A 24,026-nucleotide genomic window follows, 5' to 3' on the forward strand; every position below is an offset into this window, starting at 1 on the left:
TTTTAATAGAAGTCACTTAGGTCATGTTAGGTGTTTTAAAGTTTGGTCTTTTATTATTAAAACGAAAACACAAAAATAATAAATCTCTTGCATGGTTAAATAATAGGGTTAATTATCGTTAGGATTTTATATAGGTTGCATTACATTTAAATTATAACATAGCATACATGTTACTTATATTTCGTGTCAATTCATCATTGCATGTTATATTAGAACTCATATAGTCATAGAATTTAATTTAATTCATATTTATTTTAAACAAGAAAAACAAAAAAAGAAATAACTAACATTGCATTTAGAAATTAGTCTAGGTCACGCATACATTGTTTGGTCATTAGTTAACATTTTGCAGAACACTTGATGTATTGGACATAATTGAGCTGTGCTTTTGATTTGCTTAGCACATCATGGTTTTGCTGTCTCCTCAAGCAATTTATTTGTTATTTTGATTATTGAGTGGTACATTATTGCTTGCACACCCGCATGATTACTCGTTGCCTGTTAGTGGTTTAGGATTAAACTTGAGCAAGATTGCTTGCAAAATATTTTTGAAATAAAAAGAAAATGTATCGAAATGGCATTAAATTTATTTAGCGTAATCAAGTCCCTGTGTTCATGAAATCTCTTGTTCATAGAAGTGTTACTTGGGTTTCTAATCGACCCATAGTAGATGTGTAGATCAGTGACGACTCTTAAATGAGTTGGTTTGTATGTCTAAATGATATATTGAAACCATAATGTTGCGATTGGTATGGATTTGGGAGAGTCTGCAGCTAAGTGACGGTACCATTTCTTTAATAACTAACCGTTCGTACTTGCCTAATAATCCATTAGTTTTCTCTTAGTGGTTTACCTCTAAAAAAGTCACGACAAGTAAGAGTAATTTCAAACGTAGTTGTTCAGTCACCAATGATAGGTCTATGTTCAAAGACATTGTTCGGAGGCTTGTTAGCCTTTGCAACTTAGCACGTAATGGCGCAACCACAAAAACTTTAGCCCATTAATTTGTCGCTCCATGCTTTGAAGGTCTTCCCTTTGGTAGATTCAAATTCTAAACAAATGTGATTGATTACCTATAGTCATCATCAATTGACTTTCCAACCCAATTAGAAATCTACAAATTTTAATGAATTGATAAACATGTGCCGAAATTGTTAAAACGTGATAAATGGAAATTACTTTTCCATAGAGAAATTTACTAATTAAGCATTATTCAAAATATGGCAATTTGTTGCCAATGTTGACAAACAAAGAAACAATTATAACTTGTTAATTCAACCATTCCATTACAATGGCATACCATACTTTAGAACAAGAAATGATCCCAAAACAATTCTTAGCAACATTTTTTTTTTGGTAGGACAACCTTCGAATCAAAGGAACTCAAAAGATGACACAAGAATTTTGGACAAGAACACATTTAAAACATCACAACTCATCAGGCCATCATTGTTTGATTCATGGGGGTCATCATGGCAACCTGTGCCTGCTGCTGCATCTGCTGTTGTTTTTGAATGTTGCCCAATCATCCTGTCCAAAAGTGAAACAATCGAATGAATCGCACAATTCTTCAACTGGACACGAGATATGTCTGAACTCTTTTCAACTTTGAATGTTTGTTCAATTGGTTCGTTCTCGTATACCTTGCCAAATAAGAATCCTTCAAATTACTATTATATTATGAGTTAACTCTAGGAACGAGTAGTCAATTTACCAATGGGGGGATCCCAGCCTCGGCAATTAAGTTCTCTGTCTCTTGGCAAAGAGCACAGGGCTCGAACCGGAAGTGGACGATCCAATCCGGCGCAGGCGACTCCACCAGCCCAAACTTGCTCCTGAGCTTCGATCGGTACGTGCATGAGTAGATGCATGGCATCCCGATTAAGGCGCCAGTCAGCCCGTACATCATTCCACCCATCGCACAAGCTACGATCATCATAACGCACAAAAAAAAGAAATTAAGCAAATGATTTTGGTCAAGACATGGTCAGTTGTTTCTTTCTGTTCTTTTTTCACTCATAGGTTGTGCCGTTGTCGATGATCTCTGCGACCTGGCCGAACGTCAAGCATGGGAAGAAGAACGTTATATTAGATACTTGATCTTGATAATACATATTGTCATTGCCACGTAAAACTCAATTAGTCATCAGTCAAAAAGAAGAACCTAAAGAGAAAGGGAAGCCATATGAGATATTATGAACATCAATATTAAACTAATTAGCCTTTCTTATCAATCTTCCTGTTACACTCTTGTGTGATTCGACTTTGGTTAAATGGTGTCATCGAGACACGCATACAAAAGCAGGACAACCATGCATGTCCACAAAAATAGCCCGATTTGGATATCAGACACTATGAAAGACGGTTATATAATTTCTTTGGTAAATTCGTATGATAATCTTACCATTCGTGGGGTCGTCCAGGCAATCAAGCAGCCCTGGTCTTCCATCCTTCGGTGTTGACAGTGCCCATCATGTTCGCCTGCATTGGAAAGCCCTGAGCCTATTGAAGATATCACCGCCTTATCTCTCTAGATCTTTCGTGATTAGTCTTGACCTTTCGTATTTCAATGACTAGTTAATGTGATTGTTTGTATTTGGTCTTGACCTTTCGTGTTTCGATATGTAGTTAATATCAGATACATGTATAGTCATTTATGAGTCATATCAAGAGTCATGTATTATGCCTATATAAAGGCAAGTCCAGTTGAAGTATTTGTAAGGTGAATCAAGTCATAATAAAATAGTTTATTCCTCTCCTCTCCTTGTGTGTTTTTCTTCGAGAGTTGTCGATGAGAGTTATCGACGATCGAGGCATTCACCTTCAAGAGTTGTCGACGAGAGTTATTGACGATCGAGGCTTTCACTTTTGAGTGTTACGCCTTTAAAACTCAACAAGTGGTATCAGAGCCCAGGAGCCGGGGACCGTTGTACGTGAGCAACCGGTCGGGGACCGAAGAACGCCGAAATTCTGTCATTGCAAAGACGGGGGCTGTGATTCATTGGTGCGGGACCAAGCTGAATTGGTGTAGTGCCAGGCATTATATCCAAGTTCGATGGCGGATATTTCAAGTTCGATGAACGGGGTCGAGAAGCTCAACAGCTCCAATTATAATAATTGGAGTTCCCGCATGCAATTTTACTTGCTGGGACAAGATTTGTGGGATATCGTTGGCGGGGGTAACACCACACCACCTACGAACGATGGCGAGTTAAGGAGATGGAACATCAAAGCGGGTAAAGCTCTTTATGCTCTTTCTGTGACTGTTGAAGATGAATTAATGCAGCACATAAAGAGCGCGAGGACTCCAAAAGAGGCATGGGATAACTTGGCGGCGCTATTCGCAAGGTCGAATGATGCCAAGCTACAAAGGCCGGAAAACGAGTGTTGTCGATGTCACAACAAAATATGACGGTGAGTCGTATTTCTCCAAAGTTAAGTCTATTTGTGACGAAATTTCAAAGTTGGATCCCACTAATGCCATCTCAGAAACAAGAATGAGAAGAATTATTATTCACGGGTTAAAGCCGGAGTATAATGGTATTATTACGGCTACTCGTGGATGGGCAACTCAACCGATGTTGACCGATCTGGAGAGTATTCTGGCTAACCAAGAGACTTTAGATAGTCAAATGTCTAAAGTTTCGATTAAGAGAGAAGAAAGTGCCCTCTTCAGTGATAAAAGAGGGTTCAAGGGTCAGAGGCGAACCGGTGCTGACAATAAAGATGGCAAGTCAAGGAAAAGCCATGTCGAATGGCAAAAGCAACCAGCTCGTGAAGAATGGCAAAAGCGTCTAGGAGAGACGAGTCTTCGACCAAGGGGAGCCTGGCGGGGCGATGGCAAAAGACGTAGTGGACGATGTTACGTCTGCGGCAAGGAGGGCCACTTTGCCAGAGATTGTCGAGCGAAGAAAGTTGAAGGAAATGTCGCAGCATCATCGAAGAAGAATGATTTCGATGAAGATGAGGAATGGGATTTCCAATCGTCTGTTGCAATGGTGGTATCAGACGAGCTCGCTGCCTCTTCCACATTCAAGTCAAACGATGCGATGGCATTAATCTCTGTAAGTGAAAAGTCGATTAATTATGATTTCGACTGGATTGTTGATTCAGGGTGTTCGAGTCATATGACTGGAGATCAAGGCAAGCTGTCGAACATGCGTGAATATACCGGAGGACGTGTTGTTATTACTGCAGACGGCTCGAGGTTGCCGATTACTCATATCGGCAAGACGATGATAACTCCTCGATTCCATTCACAGCTAGTTGAATTGAAAAGTGTGTATCACGTGCCGGGAATGAAGAAGAATTTATTGTCTGTGTCCCAGCTCACAGACTCGGGTAATTATGTGGTGTTTGGTCTACGAGATGTTAAGGTGTACCGAAGTGTGAAGCCCACTGGTCGACCAATCATGGAGGGACGTCGGCTGGAGTCCGTTTACGTGATGTCTGCTCAAACGGCATATGTAAACAAAACTCGAAGGAATGATACACCTGATTTATGGCATGCGCGGCTTGGGCATGTAAGTTATCACAAGTTGAAGGTGATGATGCAGAAGAACATGCTGAGGGGTCTTCCCCATTTGGAAGTGCAAGAAGATGTGATTTGTGCCGGGTGCCAGTATGGGAAGGCACATCAACTTCCATATGAGGAATCATCGTTCAAAACTCGGATGCCTCTCGAGCTCGTTCACTCGGATGTGTTTGGTCCAGTGAAGCAGTCGTCTGTTAGCGGATTCAAGTATATGATCACTTTCATCGACGACTTCTCAAGGTATGTCTGGATTGTTTTCATGAGGGAAAAATCCGAGGCATTTATTAAATTTAAAGTGTTTAAGGAGAAGGTTGAAAGTGAAGTAGGCAGAAAAATCCATTGCCTACGCACCGATAACGGGGGAGAATACACTTCCTACGAGTTCACGAAATATTTGCAAGAGTGCAAGATACGTCGACAGTATACTTGTCCGTATACGCCGCAGCAGAACGGTGTTGCCGAAAGAAAGAATCGGCACCTAGCTGAGACATGCAGGAGCATGTTGCACGCGAAGAATGTTCCACCGAGGTTTTGGGCCGAATGTATGAAGACGACGGCTCACGTGATTAACAGGCTGCCACAAGCAAGGCTTGGTTTTATGTCACCATACGAGAAGCTATGGAATCGCAAGCCTGTGGTAAGTCACTTTAGAGTTTTCGGATGCGTATGTTATGCATTTGTGCCTGATCATCTTCGCAGCAAATTCGACAAGAAGGCGGTTCGCTGCATATTCGTGGGATATGATGATCAACGAAAGGGGTGGAAGTGCTGCGACCCTACAACAGGGAGGTGCTATACTTCAAGGAATGTGGTGTTCGATGAATTGTCGTCTTGGTGGTCACCTCAAGCTGTTGAATTGCCAAATTCACAGCATTTCGACGAAGAGGTTGAAGAAAGGCTAAAAGAATTCGATGAGAATCAGCCTGTTGAAAAAGATGTCGACACACAGTCACCAGGATCGACAAGTTCATTTGATGAGCGTCCAAGGTCGACAGAAGAACTTCGACCAAGTCAGGTCGAAGAACTTGAAGAGGAGGAGCCTCAACTTCGGAGATCAACGAGGCAAAGGAAGCCAAACCCCAAGTATGCCAATGCGGCATTAACCGTAGATGTTGGCATGGTCGAGCCTTCGACATATGAAGAAGCCTCGAAGGGAACAGAATGGAGGAAGGCCATGGAAGAAGAAATCCTCGCACTAAAGAAGAATGAGACGTGGGACTTGGTATCGAAACCTGAAAAAGGTACGTCCTATTTCCTGCAAATGGGTTTATAAACTTAAAACTCGACCAGACGGGTCGATTGAGAGGTATAAAGCACGTCTAGTGGCTCGAGGTTTTTCGCAAAAATATGGGGTTGATTATGAAGAGACCTTTAGCCCGGTAGCAAAGGTTACCACAGTTCGAGTTCTATTAGCACTTGCAGCAAGCAAGTCGTGGAATGTGTGGCGAGATGGATGTGAAGAATGCTTTCCGCATGGAGAACTTGAGCGAGAGATATACATGGAGCACGGATGGTTTCAAGAGCAAAACTTATCCAGAATATGTCTGCAAGCTAAAGAAAGCGTTGTATGGCTTAAAGCAAGCCCCGAGAGCGTGGTATGGAAAGATTGCAGAATTCTTGTTGAAGAGCGGTTATAATGTAGCTCCAGAGACTCGAGCCTGTTCGTGAAGGCGGAAGATGGAAAGGTTGCATGTGCTGGTTTATGTGGATGATCTCATCATTCTTGGAGATGATGAAGATGGGATATGTCAAATTAGAGCCAACCTCTCTCGTGCGGTTCCGGATGAAGGAGCTTGGAGAGCTGAAACACTTTACGGGGCTCGAGGTTGATAGGACAAAAGAAGAATTATTCCTATGTCAACGTAAGTATGCACGAGATCTCTTGAAAAAATTCGGGATGCTCGATTGCAAACCTATATCTACTCCGTTGGATGGGAACGCAAAGCTATGTCTTGAAGAAGGTCGAGAGCTAGAAGATTCGTCTATGTATAGGCAACTCGGTAGGTAGTCTAATCTACCTTACCATAACTCGGCCTGACATCGCTTTTGCAGTGGGAGTAGTGAGTCGATTCATGGAGAAGCCAAGGAAGCCTCACTTGGATGCAGCCAAGCGTATCCTGAGGTATGTAAAGAAGACTTTTGATTTTGGGCTTTTGTATAAAAAGAATCATCGGGTGAGTTGGTCGGTCATTGTGATGCGACTATTGGAGATCAACACACACGGCGATCAACTACTGGATACTCGTTTCATCTTGGATCAGCAGTAGTATCCTGGTGCAAGTAAAAGACAGCCGACTGTGTCTTTGTCTACAACAGAAGCTGAATACAGAGCAGCAGCAATGGCAGCTCAGGAGAGCACGTGGCTAGTGCAGTTATTAGATGATCTTCATCAGTCGATAGATTATTCGACAATATTGTATTGTGATAATCTATCCGCTATAAGCTTGGCAGAGAATCCAGTTTTCCATGCTAGGACTAAGCATGTGGAAGTCCACTATCACTTTCTGCGAGAGAAAGTGTTAAAGGGCGAGATCAAGATGGAGTACACCAAGACAGGTGATCAAGTTGCTGATATCTTCACCAAAGGTCTTGGAGCTGCAAAGTTTGAAGAGTTTCGAGCTCAGCTTGGTATGGTCGCTAGAACTATCCCTAGAGAGAGTAGTCGGTGAGGGGGAGTATTGAAGATATCACCGCCTTATCTCTCTAGATCTTTCGTGATTAGTCTTGACCTTTCGTATTTCAATGACTAGTTAATGTGATTGTTTGTATTTGGTCTTGACCTTTCGTGTTTCGATATGTAGTTAATATCAGATACATGTATAGTCATTTATGAGTCATATCAAGAGTCATGTATTATGCCTATATAAAGGCAAGTCCAGTTGAAGTATTTGTAAGGTGAATCAAGTCATAATAAAATAGTTTATTCCTCTCCTCTCCTTGTGTGTTTTTCTTCGAGAGTTGTCGACGAGAGTTATCGACGATCAAGGCATTCACCTTCAAGAGTTGTCGACGAGAGTTATTGACGATCGAGGCTTTCACTTTTGAGTGTTACGCCTTTAAAACTCAACAGAGCCGCACTGCTGTACCCCTGGACTCCCGGCTTGATCAGCGAAGGCGGCACCGCCACATACTGCACCTGCACTTCTCCGCCTGCCGGTGGTGGGAACTGCACATGCGGAGCAGCCGGCTGTTGTTGATAAGCTGGCGAAGGAGGATACGGCATCGGCGGTGGCGACTTTGGAGGGTAAGCCTGGGGTGTGCTCTGTCGAGCATATTGTGGTTGCTGTCGAGGACGGTATCGTTGAGGCGCCGCCACCGTTGGAGGGTAAAATGGCTGCTGCCATGGCGGATAAGCCCCTTTATTTGCATAGGCCGGGTTCATTTGAGGGCTTTGATGTGGGAACCGCGCCGCAGGCCTAGCTGGGTCGTTGCTGTTATCATCGGATGATCCGTGGACATTATGCTGAAATTGGACATTGTAATCTGCTTGGTCTCGGGGGATTTTAGAAGAGTCTGCTTCAGGGTTTCTGTTGGCAAGATTTTTGTCTCCTATTCTTGGAATGGAGATATTTTTGCTATTATATTATTCTTGTTTCCTATTTCTGGTGTTTCCTTCCTTATGTAAAATGGTTGCCTGTTGCCTTGTTGTAAGCAACCGTATGCTGTATATATGATGAATAATGGCAGACCTACTCTCTACGAAAAAAAAGAAGAGAGGGGGAGTTTTTTGTCCGTGGATGTAGGCATATTGCTGAACCACATTATTTCCTTGAGTTATTATTTATGTGTTTGATCTTGCTAAACTTCAACATGGTATCAGAGCAGGTTGTGTTTTGATTCCGTTTGCGATTCCGTCTTTGTGTTCTAACAATCGGGTCCTTGTCCCAATCGATTACAATTTTTTTTTGTCTGCATTGCTGCTTGTTCTAAGGCATGGAGACGAAACAAGATGAAGTCTCTGGATCTGATCCTTTAAAGGCTGTTGTTCATGAGTCACACACCAACGTCCGACTTCCTTGTTCTTGAATGGAAACAACTTCCTTCCTTGGTCTCGTCTTGTGACTATTGCCCTTGGTGGAAGGTCTAGGCTCGGACATATCAATGGGCGGACCCCTGCTCCGCCGGCGGGTAGCCCAAAATTTGAAGAGTGGCAAGCTAATGACCACAATGTTATGACATGGATATTTAACTCCATGGAAACCCGCATCTATGAGATATTCGCATATTCGGATTCTGCTCGGACTTTATGGGAGTCATTGTGTGAAGTGTATGGACAAGAAAATAATGCGTCCAGGATCTTCGAGTTGCAGCAAGGGATTGCTAACTCCAAGCAAGGTTCAAATCAATCCTAACTGAGCATCTGGGAAATCTGAAGAGACAATGGGATGAACTCCGCCAATATAGGCCCCCTACTAATATTGTTGCCGACTACATCAAACGAGAAGTGCAAGATCACATTTTTCAGCTTCTGGCTAGCCTCAAGCCTGAGTTTGAAGAAACCAGGAGACAAATATTGACTGGTCCGCAAATGCCATCCTTCAATGCCGTGTGTTCCATTATTCAGAATGAGGAAACAAGACGAAGGGTGATGCAATCAGATCGTGTGTCAGTACCATATCCTGTGGAGCACTCAGCCCATAACGTGGCTAGCAAGCCTAGGCAAGGTGATTTGGTCACGCGATTTGTCAAAGGCAAAAACAAGAAACCCATCCGTTTTCATTGTGATCACTGTGATCGTGATGGTCACTCTAATGAGAGATGCTAGTCTCTTCACCCTCATCTTCGCCAAAACAAGGAGAAGGGGCCGAACGCCAATGCGGTTATTCAAGGAGATTCGGCAGATATTCAGACAAAGCTTGATTCTTTGACTGAACAAGTGCAGCAGCTGATTCAAACGCATGGGCTTGGGACGAATACTGCTAACAAGGAGTTCGGGAATCTTGCCACAACATCTGGTAATGAGTATGCACTTTCTGTTTTTTCTAAAACACGATTTATTGTGGATTCTGGAGCCACGGATCACATGTGCAGCTCCTCAAATATATTGTCTCATACTGGTTATAGCACTTTGCATCCTCCTATTACGGTTGCTAACGGGGTGCAAGTTCCCACACGAGGAGTGGGACAAATTAAATTTTTTTCAAAGGAATCGGAAGCTTTATTGGTTCCTGAACTATCATCAAATTTGATGTCTGTAAGCAAGTGTACTAACCAATGGAATTGCAATGTTATTTTTACCCCTCAAAAGGTGCTCTTTCAAAATCGCACCACCAGGAAGATGATTGGTGAGGGGCGATTGCAAGACGGGTTATACACCTTGGAGCTTCATAATGCAGCTTTGACAACAATAAAAGGAGGAGGTGACAATTCGCGAGTGTGGCATTGGCGTATGGGTCATCCATCCGACCGAGTATTACATGCTCTTGATGTGTCATTTCGTCATGATTCAAGCAGTTGTGATCCTTGTCACTTTGCCAAACAGCATAGGTTACCGTTTCCAAATAGCAATAGTAGATCTACTGAATTGTTTTCTATTGTTCATTCGGATGTTTGGGGTAATTCACCCGTTGATTCTAAGGAGGGTTTCAGATATTTTATTACATTCATTGATGATAAGTCTCGTGCTACATGGATTCGCCTTTTAAAATCCAAGACTGAAGTTCTTATTGTCTTTCAAGAATTTTGCAACATGGTGAAAAATCAATTTAATACCTCTGTGAAGGTACTGCGCACCGACAATGGTACTGAATACACTAATAAGAGTTTTCAAGCGGTCTTGAGTAGTTTGGGTATCATTCATCAAACATCTTGTGTTGGTACGCCACAGCAGAACGGTGTAGCAGAACAGAAAAATCAACACCTCCTTGAAGTTACCAGGGCCCTATTATTTTCAGGAAACATGCCTAAATCCTATTGGGCAGATGCTGCTCTAACTAGTTGTTATTTGATCAATAGGTTGCCTAGCCGTGTTTTGTGTTATGTGACCCCTATAGAGATCTTGTATGGACGGAAGTTTGATATTTCTCATTTACGAATCTTTGGCTGCGTTTGCTACGTCCACTCTCAAAATGGTGGAAAACTAGATCCCCGGGCTCGGAAGTGTGTATTTGTCGGCTACTCTTCCACCAAAAAGGCCTACAAATGCTATGATCCCAGTACCAAGCGAGTTTATTTTTCTCGCGATGTGTTTTTTGACGAGGCCCACATGTTTTTTTCCAACAGGGCTCAAATTCAGGGGGAGGACAACTATCAAGACTTTTCTACCGAATTTGAGCCCGTTCCTATCCCTATAGTGGTTGGCAACATCGAAAATAAACCCAAAAATCAGGATGTTGAAACTGGGACTGTTGCGGAAAATCACCAAGGGGATGGGACTGTTACCGAAAGTCAGGAGGTTGGAGGTATTAGGCACTCGTCATCAGAATCAAGTGTGTCAACACCTGGTGAAAATTCTGAAGCTGCAGGTGAAGAGTTGATAAATGAGACTTCAACAGCAGAGGTTCACGCACCTATTTCTGTTCGCAGGTCAACTCGTATCCCTAGACCTTCAACCCGTCTTCGGGATTTTTCTACCTTTCATACAATTCAACACCCCATTCAGGATTTTGTTGGATATGACAAAGTGTCTTACAGTTATTTGAGTTTTCTGTTTGCCATTGAAGAACAACAGGAGCCTAACAGTTTTGAGGAAGCAAATAAGAAAAGCGTGTGGATTAAAGCAATGAAAGATGAGATTGAGGCACTGAATCGGAACCAGACTTGGGAGTTGGTACAGCTGCCAAGAGAAAAAAAGACAGTGGGATGTAGATGGATTTATAAGATCAAATATAATAATGATGGCACGGTTGAGAGGTACAAAGCTATACTTGTCGCCAAAGGGTACACCGAAACCTACGGCATAGACTATAAAGAAACATTTGCTCCGGTGGTTAAGATGAATACAGTGCGTGTACTTATGTCCGTAGCAGTTAATCATGGATGGCCTTTGTTCCAAATGGATGTGAAGAATGCCTTTTTACATGGGGACTTAGAAGAAGAAGTCTACATGGATTTACCACCGGGGCATTCATTACAGGGTAAGGATGGAACTCTTTGTAAACTGAAGAAAGCTATCTATGGCCTTAAACAGTCACCTAGAGCTTGGTATGGCAAGCTTAGTGTAGTACTTATCAGATTCGGGTTCAAGAGAGGTGCTTCTGATTCCTCTATGTTCACTAAGTCAAATGATCAGGGTATTGTTATTATTCTTGTGTATGTTGATGATTTGGTCATTACAGGTAGTAACCAACCTGGGATTGAAGCACTCAAGCGTCATTTGAGCAAGGAATTTGATATCAAAAACCTTGGTAGTTTGCGTTATTTTTTGGGCATTGAATTGGCACATTCTTGCAAAGGACTGTTTTTATCCCAGAGAAAGTATGTTCTTGATTTATTAAAAGAGACTGGTAAGTTGGGAGTTAAACCTGCAAGTGTCCCTATGGAGTATAACAGCAAAGTTGTTTCTAACAGTGTACCACTGCAGGATGTTGGTCAGTTTCAGCGTTTAGTAGGACGCTTGATTTATTTAACTATCACTAGACCCGATATTGCATATGTTGTTAGTTATGTGAGCCAATTTATGCATAATCCCACTGAAGGTCACATGGGATTGGTGGATCATCTTCTTCGGTATTTGAAAGCTTCACCAGGAAGGGGAATCTTGATGAAGAACAATGGTCACACAGATATAGAGGGTTACACTGATGCAGATTGGGCTGGAAGTCCGGTGGATAGAAAATCCACAACTGGTTTCTGCACGTTTGTTGGTGGTAATATTGTCACTTGGAAGAGCAAAAAACAAACGGTTGTTGCACGTTCAAGCGCAGAAGCCGAGTATCGCGCTATGGCCACCACTACTAGTGAAATTGTGTGGCTGTGTTTTTTACTTCAAGAATTGGGATGTAAGCCTACAGCTACACCTACAAAGCTGTTTTGTGATAATCAAGCTGCAACTCACATTGCTTCAAATCCGGTCTTTCATGAGAGAACCAAACACATAGACGTAGATTGTCACTTTGTGAGAGAGAAGGTTCAGGATAAAACAATTGAGACTTTGTACATTCGTAGTGAGGATCAGCTTGCAGATGTCTTCACCAAAGCGTTATCAAAAGGAGTTTTCCAAACTGTGGTGGACAAGTTGACCTCCGACGAAGTCTTCGCCCCAACTTGAGGGGGAGTGTTGGCAAGATTTTTGTCTCCTATTCTTGGAATGGAGATATTTTCGCTATTACATTATTCTTGTTTCCTATTTCTAGTGTTTCCTTCCTTATGTAAAATGGTTGCCTGTTGCCTTGTTGTAAGCAACCGTATGCTGTATATATGATGAATAATGGCAGACCTACTCTCTACGAAAAAAAAAGAAGAGAGGGGGAGTTTTTTGTCCGTGGATGTAGGCATATTGCTGAACCACGTTATTTCCTTGAGTTATTATTTATGTGTTTGATCCTGCTAAACTTCAACAGTTTCCCATTGGAGCAAGCTCGACTAGTGGCGAATATACAAATGCACGAGGGTGGAGAGAGAGCTCTTTTATAGTGAGAGCTGGACGCGCTAAGATAGAGAATCATTCTCACTTCGTATATAAGATATACAAGTTGAAGTACGCAAGCTTTAGAGAGAAAGAGAGAGGAGCTGACGTTGACGTTGACTTTTGAGAGGGAATGATACTGCTGCTGCTTTGGGAGGCAGAGAAGTGAAGAGTCTTTGCGCAATTACAGACTATAGTATATCGATTCGGCTCGCATGGCCCTAACCCCGTGTATATATCGAATCCAATGGGAGAACATCGATTCAGCTCGCACGGCCCTAATCCTATGTGCCACTTCCTTAATATACATATGGAATCCAATTTGAGAACATCGATTCGGCTTGCACGGCCTCAACCTCATATATAAGTCAAATCCAATACGAGAACATCGATTCGGATCATGCATCTGCGTAGGCTGAATAATGTGGAATTTCATGGAGTTTTAATTAGCTTTGATAAGGTCCAACGATGTGTCATTTATTGGGGATTGCTCGCTTTGTTGAATTGATATCTTAATCTTTACCAATCAGTACCTAGTTTCTTTGTTTCTCCTGACGAAATGGTTCCTCTATATATAAATCTGTGTGTGCGATGTAAATCATGATGATGGCTATAGCATTTAGGGTTAAAATACGGATCCAGCATCCCTTGATGATATTGATGCTTTGTTAATTCATCAAATAAAGACCTCGCCATCTCTCTACACAGAGAGAGATGGATACTCATGAACCCAAGAAAATCAAAACAGGAGAGAGAACTTTTGATCATTGAACACTTTAGCTCTGTTTGTTTCGCGGAAAATGGATGATTTGGAAAATATTTTCCTAAACATAATCGCTTGTATTGCTTAAAAAAATGAATGAATAAAAAATATTTTCATCGTCAATGAAAATGTTTAGACATAGATTGTTGTCGATAATGAAAATATTTTCCAATGATTAATTATTTCAAGCAATATAAACGATTATTTTTAGAAAAATATTTTCCAAATCATTCATTCTTCCTGAAACAAACCGTGCCCTAATTAATCAAGTGGGTTTCTTTCCTTCAGTCTAAAAATAGACTATCCACGCCCCTTGGTTCTAGTTAGATGGCCAGCATGTGTGTATTTGCACTTAATTATGTCGATGATTAAGCGAATGAGAATACGCTGTTTCTATTCGAACAAGGATCAAAATATGTTTAAATTTCGTTTTACTGAAAATGGGATGTTTGTTTTGTTCTAAAACTCGACGAGATCTCAGTCTTACCTGCTTTTGGAATTTCCGACAGGAAAGAGAACGAAACTAAACTCAATTTGCTCGAATGATCACTATGGCTGATTGAAGAAATCCTCGTAGGAATAAAAGAGGAATTCCACAGTGCTTGTTCATTGATTCATTGTAAACATATGTCTATACATTGCTAATTTACAAGTCCATCATGCTTCATTATCAGCATGATTACCCATTGCATGTTAGTGGCTTAGGATTAAACTTGAGCAAGACCGCTCGCAAACTAGTTTTGAAATACAGAGAAAAGTACCGAAGTGCCATTAGATTTATCGAGCGTAATCAAGTCTCTATATTCATGAAATCTCTTGTTCGCAGAAGTATTACTTGAGTTTCTAATCGACCTGCAGTAGATTTGTAGATTAGTGACGACTCTTGAATGAGTTGGTTTGTATGTATATATGATATAATTGAAACCATAATGTTGCAATTGGTATAGATTTGGGAGGGTTTGCAGCTAGGTGACGGTACCGTCTTTTTAATAACTAACCATTCGTACTTGCCTAATAATCCATTAGTTTTCCCTCAGTGGTTTACCTTTGAAAAAGTCACGATAGGACAGAGTATTCAAACGTAGTTGTTCAGTCACCAATGGTAGGTCTATGTTCAAAGACATTGTTCGGAGGCTTCTTAGCCTTAGCAACTTAGCACATATTGGCGCGACCACAAAAAGTTTGGCCCATTAATTTGTCGCTCCATGCTTTGAAGGTCTTCCCTTTGGTAGATTCAAATTGTAACCAAATGTAATTGATTAACTATAGTCATCGCCTTCAAGGAGAGAGCTTCTTCATTTCTGGAACTAGAAACCCTAGCGGTGAAGCATGCCCTGTCATCTCTACTGGAGGCACGAACTCAAGATCCCCGAACTGATCTGAGCATCATCGTGCAAAATGATAGCCTATCAGTTGTAGTCAACTTATCAGACGTAGACCAAAGCCCATGGGCCCTTCGGCAGCTATTTATGGAGCGCAAGACTCTTTTAGCCCAGCAAAAAGAGGTGTCTCTGGCCCACTGTCCTCGTGATGCTAATCAAGTGGTAGATTGGGTATCCAAAGCCCACTGAAACGGGAATCTTCCCTCTAATTGGCTCTCCAAACCCCCCAACCTTTATGGGACCTCTTATGTTTTGAATCATGCTATCGTTGTTCACTACGTATTATCATTGAATGAATGAAATGAATCTTCCTTCGACCAACAAAAAAAACTACAGTCATCATCAATTGACTTTCCAAGGCCAATTAGAAATCTACAAATTTTAATGTATTGATAAACACGTGATAAAAGGGAAATTACTTTGCCATAGAGAAATTTACTTAGCATTATTCAAGATATGGCAATTTGTTGCCAATGTTGACAAACAGAGAAACAATTATAACCTGTTAATTCAACCATTCCATTACAATGGCATACCATACTTTAGAACAAGAAATGATCCCACTACAATTCTCAGCAACATTTTTTTTGGGTAGGACAACCTTAAAATCAAAGGAACTCAAAAGATGACCCAAGAATTTTGGGCATGAACATTTTTAAAACATCACAACTCGTCAAGCCATCATTGTTTGATTCACGGGGGGCGTCGTAGCAACCTGTGGCTGCTGCTGCATCTGCTGTTGTTTTTGAACGTTGCCCAACCATCCTGTCCAAAAGTGAAACAATCGAATGAATCGCACAATTCTTCAACTGGACATGAGATATGTCTAAACTCTTTTCAACTTTGAATGTTTGTTCAACTGGTTCGTTCTCGTATACCTTGCTAAATAAGAATCCTTTGTATTATTATCATATACAAGTTAACTCTAGGAACAAGTAATCAATTTACCAATGGCGGGGTCCCAGCCTCGGCGGTTAAGTTCTCTGTACTCTTGGCAAAGAGCACAGGGCTCGAACAGGAAGTGGACGATCCAATCCGGAGCAGGCGACTCCACCAGCCCAAACTTGCTCCTGAGCTTCGATCGGTACGTGCATGAGTAGATGCATGGCATCCAAAGTAAGGCGCCGATCAGCCCGTACATCATTCCACCCATCGCACAGGCTATGATCATCATAACACATAAAAAATATAAATATGCAAATGATTTTGGTCAAGACATGGTCAATTGTTTCTTTCTGTTCTTTTTTCACTCACAGGTCGTGCCGTTGTCGATGATCTCTGCAACCTGGCCGAACGTCAAGCATGGGAAGAACAACGTTGTAGCAGCTGAAACATGAGGGACATAATGCACATTAGAAACTTTATCTTGATCTGATCATAGGTAATATATATTGATATAGCCACGTAAAACTCAGTTAGTCAATACTCAAAAAGAACCTAAAGAGTGGGAAGCCATATGAGATATCACGAACATCCGTATTAAGCTAATTTGTCTTACTTATCAACCTCCCTGTAACAATCTTGTGATTTATAAAACGATTTGGCTTTGGCTAATTGGTGTCATCGTGACGCGCCTACAAAAGTAGTACAACCATGCATGTCCACAAAAATAACCCGATTTGGATATAAGACACTATGAAAAAATGGTCATATCATATCTTTGGTAAATTCGTATGATGATATTACCGTTCATGGGATCGTCCATGCAATCAAACAGCCCCGTCCTCCATCCTTCGGTGTTGACGCTCCCCATCATGTTCGCCTGCATTGGAATGCCCTGAGCTGCACTGTTGTACCCCTGGAATGCCGGCTTGATCAGCAAAGGCGGCACCGTGGCATACTGCGCTTCTCCACCTGCCGGCGGTGGGAACTGCACAGGCTGAGCCGCCGGATGTTGTTGATAAGCTGGCGAAGGAGGATACGGCTTTGGTGGTGGCGAGTTCGGAGGGTAAGCCTGGGGTGCGCTCTGTTGAGCATATTGTGGTTGCTGTTGAGGTGCCGCCGCCGTTGGAGGGTAGTATGGCTGCTGCTGTGGCGGATAAGCCCCGTGATTTGCATTGGCTGGGTTCATTTGAGGGCTTTGTGGCGGGAACTGCGCCACAGGCCGAGGGGGCGGTGCCGCAGCATAGGGCTGGTTGAATTGCGGCGGCGGCGGCGCATTCTGCGCATCGCCAAACTGCTGCTGCTGAGGTGGTTGGAACTGTTGCTGTTGCAGCAGTGGTGGTTGGAACTGTTGCTGCTGCTGGTTATTTGCAGCATCATTTTGCTGGTATCGTGGATTCGGGCCGTTGTCGTCGCCCAATTGGAGGTGCTGATACGACTGGTCAGGTTGCGGGTTCAGATCGCAGTAAGCCGGGTCATTGCTGTTATCATCGTATGATACCTGGACGTTATACTGAATTTGGACATTGTAATCTGCTTGGTCTTGGTGGATATTAGAAGAGTCTGCTTCAGGGTTTCCCATTGGAGCAAACTCGATCGAGAGAGAGAGAGAGAGAGAGAGAGAGAGAGAGAGAGAGAGAGAGAGACTAGTGGAGAATATACAAATGCATGAGGGTGGAGTGAGAGCTCTTAAATAGCGAGAGCTGATCTTGCTAAGATTGACAATCATTCTCACTTCCAGACATACAAGCTGTAGCAGGCGAGAAAATATTAGAGAGAGAGAGAGAGAGAGAGATGGAGGAGTTGACGTCGACTTTTGAGAGGGAATGACACTGCTGCTTTGGGAGGTAGCGAAGTCAAGAGTCTTGCCGCAATTACGGACTAATCTGATCTGATTGTACTGATCATTCGACCGTTTACTTTGACCGAAACGACAGCGCGTGAGTATGCTAGTACACCGCTCGCACGGCCCCAACCCCGGGTGTCACTTCCTTCTGTCTGCCAAAAATAGGAATGAATATATATATTCGCGGATCATGGATCCACGTAGGCTGAATAATGTGGAATTTCATGGAATTTTGGTTAGCTTTGGCAAGGTCCAACAATGTGTTTTTATTGGGGATTGCTCTCTTCGTGGAATTAATATCTTAATCTTTCCGAAACTTGTTACCTGTTTTCTTTATTTCTCCGGAGGAAATGGTCCCTCTATATATGAATCTGTGTCTGTAGTGAATGTGAATCCCGATGATGGCGATAGCATTTAGGGTTACAAGACGGATCGAGCGCCCCTTGATGATATTGATGCTTTGATAATTGATGAGAGAGAGAGAGAGATATGGATGCTCATGAACCCTATAAAATCGAAACAGGAGAGAGAACTTTTGATCATTGAACACTTAGATCAAGTGGGTTGCATTCCTTCAGTCTGAAAACAGACTGTTCCCGCCCCTTGATTCTAATTAGATGGCTAGCAACCGTGTATTTGCACTTAATTATGCCGATAATTAAACAAAGGAGAATATGCTGTTTTTTTTATCCGAAACGAGGGTCAAATTAAGTTTATGTCTCTCGTATTATTGGAAATAGGACGTTCGTTTCGTTCTAAAGCTCGACGAGATCTCGGTCCCACCTGCTTCTGGAATTTAGGACAGAAAAGAGAAGGACACTAAACTCAATCTGCTCGAATGATCGCTATGGCTGATTTACAAGTCCACAGTGCTTGTTCATTGATTCATTGTAAACATATGTCTATATATTGCTAATTTACAAGTCCATCACGCTTCATTATCCTTTTCTCCTTCTTGAGGGACTTACATCACCAGAAGAGGAAGAAGTAGAACCCATGTTGATGATCTGTTTTAGGGTCATCAGATGAGATCAAGCTAAGCCTACATATCCCTCGCCCAACTGAGAGTCAAAGGCATCAATTGAGAGACACGATTTGGTGAATACCGCCCGAAATGGATGCTGCCGGGAAGAAAGTATTTGATCGGTGCATTGCACGTATTAAACCGAATCTAAACCGCGTGATTTTGTGGGTCATGCGTGATATTTATATGAAATTTGACCATCCAAATTCAATTTAGTATAGATATTATACTAATTGAATACATGCTAGTTGTCAAGAGACTTCCTCTACCTAAAATAATTTGCACGATCGAAGTCAAAGTCATCTCTCTCTCTCTCTCTCTCTCTCTCTCTCTCTCTCTCTCTGAGCTGAGAGAGAAGCATAAACAGTTGTCTTAAGAATCAAGACTGGAGCCAAACGCGTATCAAAATGTTAATCATTACTCAAACTTGTTATGCGTTAACCAAACGAAGAGGAAGTTCTTGCTCCGTATGGTTGACGTTGACCTAGGGTTTTATGCATGTACAGTAATTATTGCGACGTTCACACAGGATGCTTTGCTTGATTGGAGGATGGCGAACTGTTTGTCACTTGACTTTTGTCGTGTTCTACGACTGGTCAATTATGTTCTGTTTTTCAATTGTCCTGAGGATTACGTTCTCGGTGAGCAAGCCTGAAAAACAAACTCGAAGCTTTGGTCCTTAGCAAAGTGTTCACTTCTTTTTATTTTTTCACTGGTTTTCGTTCGTGGATTGGATGATGGATAAACGCGCAAGTTGCCGCTCTTTCCTAATGGTAAAGGAGCAGGTGCAGTGAACTATAATTGTGAAAATGTGGGAAGATCTGGCCAAAGAAGGTGATAGCCTGTAGATTCATTCCTATGGTTCGATCCTTCCCAGTAAAACTCGACGTGTTCGAATTCTAATCGCTTTTACGCAAGAAAGGGCTATCACCCTCAGTTGCCATATCTAGTGTCGAAGTTGAGTAGGGCTATGGCCTATATCAACATTAAGGCTTTCAAGTAGAGCCTTCCTATGTTCTTAATAAAATGTTAACCAGTTTTCTTTTTCATTATTCTCCATCTCGAAACTTAGTCTAATTCAACCAACTAGAGAATTCATGCAGGCAACGAGAAGGAAGTAGAAGCATTTGGATAAATATGATGCTCTCCGCACCGAGAAAGAGCATGCTAGCACCACCTATCCAAGGCAAAAGAAGATTTCAAGAGACACATCACAAAATTCTATCCGATACCAGAAAAGATATAACCTTGACCTTGGAAGTTGGGCAATAGTTTCAAATCGGATGTTAGAGCTTTAGTTCAATGGCTCCTCATCATTCAAAGGCCGTTTGGGAAATCTGAGCTACGGTGAGAGATCAATGAGACATGATATGGAGGAACTCAGAAATCAAAGTGCGGTAGCTTCAAGAACATTCGGATCTCTATAAGGCTCTAGAGTGCAATCAACCACATCGTACCTTTGAAGATGAAGAATTGGCAAATAAAAGGACTCAAGACCACCGTTACTACTTGAACTATCAAGCCAATTAGTAACACAGGCTCAGTGGCTCCAGCTCCTTGTTGAAAGGTTCTTTTTTATACACCATTCGGCCTACTGGCTTGGGAGGAAGCACTCCTCAAACAAGTACCACATCGATACACGGTCGTGTTGAAATGATTAATATAAGGGCTTTAGTCTTATTTATTGCATTAGTCTTAGCTCCTTAGATGGAGAGAGGGAATGATTAAACATTAAGGGACCCAAAGCATGCGCCCGACTATTGTAGATCAGTTGAATTGGATCAAATAGCGCATCCAATTGCAAGATAAGAAAAAGGAGTAGCAAGAACCAGTCTAGTTACAGATAATAAGCTAAAGTCTTAAAATTCATCGAGAACAATTTGGGCGTGCTAAACATGAGTGTCTAATCCATTTGAGGAAGACATGTCTTTTTTGGCACTACACCGTTGTCAAAACAATCTAAATAATGAAAATGGATAAGGGAGTGGTTGGGCAAAAAAGACAAATTCAACCTCTGAATCTGCTTCCGCTGCCGTGAGGTAAAACTATTTTTGTCAGGCCCAGGAATGCTCCTAAGATCATACAAGGAATTCATTTTCGTCGATCGATGGTTATGTGTCAATCAAAATGTATCATCTACTGCCCTTTTGTGAAAGGAAAAGCCTTCTAAAGCGCACAATTACTTTTTAGAGTGATCAGTCGAAGCGATCTTAGAAGAGATCATTTTTATTATTCGATTGGCATTTAACCAACGAAGTGCTCCTGCTACGGAAGCTAGAGTTTTCTCCACCCAAGATGGGTTGGTACAAGACTCGGTATCAAACTTTTCCCTCAGGGCTGAAAAAGAGAGAGGCCATACTTTAGTGATTCGCTTTGTCTCTTCTTCCTAAGAGCTATGCTCATTTGAGTTGGATGCGGTTCAATAGGTCGACATGATGAAATGGCTACAATTCTCTTAGATAATTTGATCAAATAAATTCATGTGAGTACGCATCGAGTGTGTAGTGACTTTTGGGATAATCTAAACCTATTACACTTTTACCAATTCAGTCTTAAACTTTTCAATTTGGCCAATTTAGTCCTAAACTTTTTGAAGATTTGCAATGTAGTCCATCCGACCAATTTTGGCTGGAAATCGCTAACGTGAATGTCGGCTGTCTGCCAGCGCTGACATGGATAACTTTTTTTAAATTTTTTATATTTCTTTTCTTTTCTTTTCTTTTCCTTTCTTTCTTCCTATGCGGTCAACAGCCTCCTCGATGGCCGGCTACCGGCCACAGGTGATAGCCGGGAAAGGTTGACCTCACCGGTCTCGAGCAAGGTCGACCCACCCTTGCCAAATATCGGCGAGGTGACCTCGCCCCTACAAGGGCAAGCCTCGCTCAACGGGCGAGGTCAACCCTCGCTTGTGGCTGGTCGCTAGTCATCGACGAGGTCGGCGACCACGGAGGAAGAAGGCAAAAAAAGAAAAGAAATTTTTTTTTTTAAAAATTCCGAAAAAAATTACAAAAATTACAAAAATTAACAAGGTTCAACATATTGAGCATTGAATCGAACTCGCAAGTAAACTCTGCGGATCGAAATCACCGGCATGTCTCAATGTTGTAAGTTTGTAAGCACGATCATAGAATGAGTAAACAAACACGAACTCGCGCGAACATGGCTTTGAGGTGTGCTTTTCATGTTTTACGTGACAAGTTGACAACCATGCATGGACCTAATCAGCTCTCTCTTTCTCTCTCTTATAGCTGCTGATGAGATTGCAGCCATATCCAGCTGTACTTGGAGTACTTTAAATGAGAAGAAATAGTCGTTCGTTTCATTCAAATTATTGGCTAAAGGTGATATGATTTATTAACTTTTCCTTGAATCACTCATGAAGAATTCTGAGGAGCTAAACCAGGTCTTCGCTTATATAACGTCTGAAGGAAACCACATTGGTGTATGTAGGATTCCCTCTCCTGTTCTTTCTCTTCTCGATCGTCTTCTCCTTTTGTGGCAGAAACAGTTTTTGAGACCTGAAGATATGCCTGAATAACGCGACTGCCTATGACCAAAAATCGCCTCCGCCGCCAGTGATGCAAGTGCCAATGCCGATGGCCCAATTCCCTCCGGCAGGGGCGGTCCCGGGGCAGTGGACGACGGGTCTCTGCGGTTGCTTCGAAGATCCCTCCAACTGTGAGTGCTTTCCGCCTTCGTATATGATGAACCAAGTAGAAATATATCATCATTCTGATGAAACATTAGAGTTCTCCTACACGACATAAACAATCCATCCTTTTATTAACATCTAAAATTTCACCTTATGAACTAATTAATCTCTGTATTCATTTACAAAGGCGTCATCACTTGTTGCTGTCCCTGCATCACCTTCGGCCAGAACGCAGAAATCATAGACAGAGGGGCCACTTGTAAGTGCAAATTTAAGTTTCAAACACACCATATTTATCAGTTCTTCTCTACATAATCATGATCAGTCGTACCTATACAGTCGATTAAAATGTTCCTCAAGCCTAATGAGAACTTATGTGTGAAAAAACAATATGTCTGCAGCTTGTGGCGGGGGCGGGCTCATATACTACTTGCTCGCCTACTTTGGCGTCGCGTGCCTATATTCGTGCAGTTACCGGACAAAACTGAGGGGTCTACACTCGTTGCAAGAAGATCCGTGTGCCGATTGCCTCGTGCACTGGTGTTGCGCCTGCTGTGCTCTTTGCCAAGAATATAGGGAGCTCAAAAACCGCGGATTTGACCCTTCCGTTGGTAAAACTTCTTTTGAAATAAAATCGAGATCGCCTGTGTGCTTTTTTACTTACCATATTAGCTTGGCCAAGCTAATTTGGGTGAAGAACCTGTATTATTTGTTATTGCTACACGTCTCACAATGCTGAACAACATACTCAATATGAGTTGATCTCATTTTCCGTCTTTTCAGTTGCGAATCATTATAAGCGGTCTTTGCACGTAAAATCTATTAGAAATTAAACCAAATTTGTTAGTAGTTGTTTCCTTTTTGAGCCTGTTCGTATTTCCATATTTTGATAGATATTGTGAGATACTGTTTCTAATTATATTTTAAGAAAGTTTCTTAAATCAATTAGATTTCCTATTTTGAGTAGGTTTCCTAATTAGAATAGGTTTCCTAGAAAGAGGTTTCCTATTTCGAATCAAACTATGGTCTATATATAGTCTATTTCTCTTGTAATTGAGACATGCAATAGAAAGACGTGAATTGCGATTGTTTCACCTTAAAAAATTCCTTTCATCAAATCAATATTGTTGCCGCGCCTCTGACGCTCAACAAATTGGTATCAGAGCCTACGGTTCGTGATCATGGCCTCAACGAACAATTAGCTTCCTCTTCAATATCCTCGTCTTACCAAAGAAAATTATGGTAACTGGGCTGTTAGAATGAAAGCTCTACTCGGCGCCTACAGTGTGTGGGAATTTGTTAACACTGGCTATGATGAGCCAGAGGACGAAGCCACGTTGAACCAGAACCAGAGGAATGCTTTGGAGAAGGTTCGAA

The 24,026-nt window shown here is 42.0% G+C and overlaps 2 protein-coding genes and 1 pseudogene across 2 annotated transcripts; 1 reads left to right on the forward strand and 2 right to left on the reverse strand.

The window, feature by feature from the left end:
• Window positions 1-1,438: 1,438 nt before the first annotated feature.
• LOC115676575 (protein PLANT CADMIUM RESISTANCE 4-like) lies at window positions 1,439-9,314 on the reverse strand (annotated as a pseudogene).
• A 6,421-nt stretch (window positions 9,315-15,735) lies between these two features.
• On the reverse strand, window positions 15,736-17,743 carry LOC115676553 (uncharacterized). Its single transcript, XM_030599507.2, has 4 exons — window positions 16,932-17,743; window positions 16,500-16,571; window positions 16,194-16,406; window positions 15,736-16,010 (listed from the first exon to the last, which is right to left on the reverse strand). The coding sequence occupies exons 1-4, from the start codon at window positions 17,707-17,709 to the stop codon at window positions 15,919-15,921; spliced, it is 1,155 nt and encodes a 384-aa protein (XP_030455367.1). The 5' UTR covers window positions 17,710-17,743; the 3' UTR covers window positions 15,736-15,918.
• Window positions 17,744-22,012: 4,269 nt separating this feature from the next.
• On the forward strand, window positions 22,013-23,411 carry LOC115676556 (cell number regulator 10-like). Its single transcript, XM_030599508.2, has 3 exons — window positions 22,013-22,675; window positions 22,837-22,908; window positions 23,051-23,411. The coding sequence occupies exons 1-3, from the start codon at window positions 22,576-22,578 to the stop codon at window positions 23,386-23,388; spliced, it is 510 nt and encodes a 169-aa protein (XP_030455368.2). The 5' UTR covers window positions 22,013-22,575; the 3' UTR covers window positions 23,389-23,411.
• Window positions 23,412-24,026: the final 615 nt, after the last annotated feature.

Source organism: Syzygium oleosum, unplaced genomic scaffold (assembly GCF_021117445.2).
Source record: "Syzygium oleosum isolate NSW1041296 unplaced genomic scaffold, Sole_v2.1 Sole_v2.17, whole genome shotgun sequence".
In the NCBI taxonomy this organism is placed as follows: Eukaryota; Viridiplantae; Streptophyta; class Magnoliopsida; order Myrtales; family Myrtaceae; genus Syzygium; species Syzygium oleosum.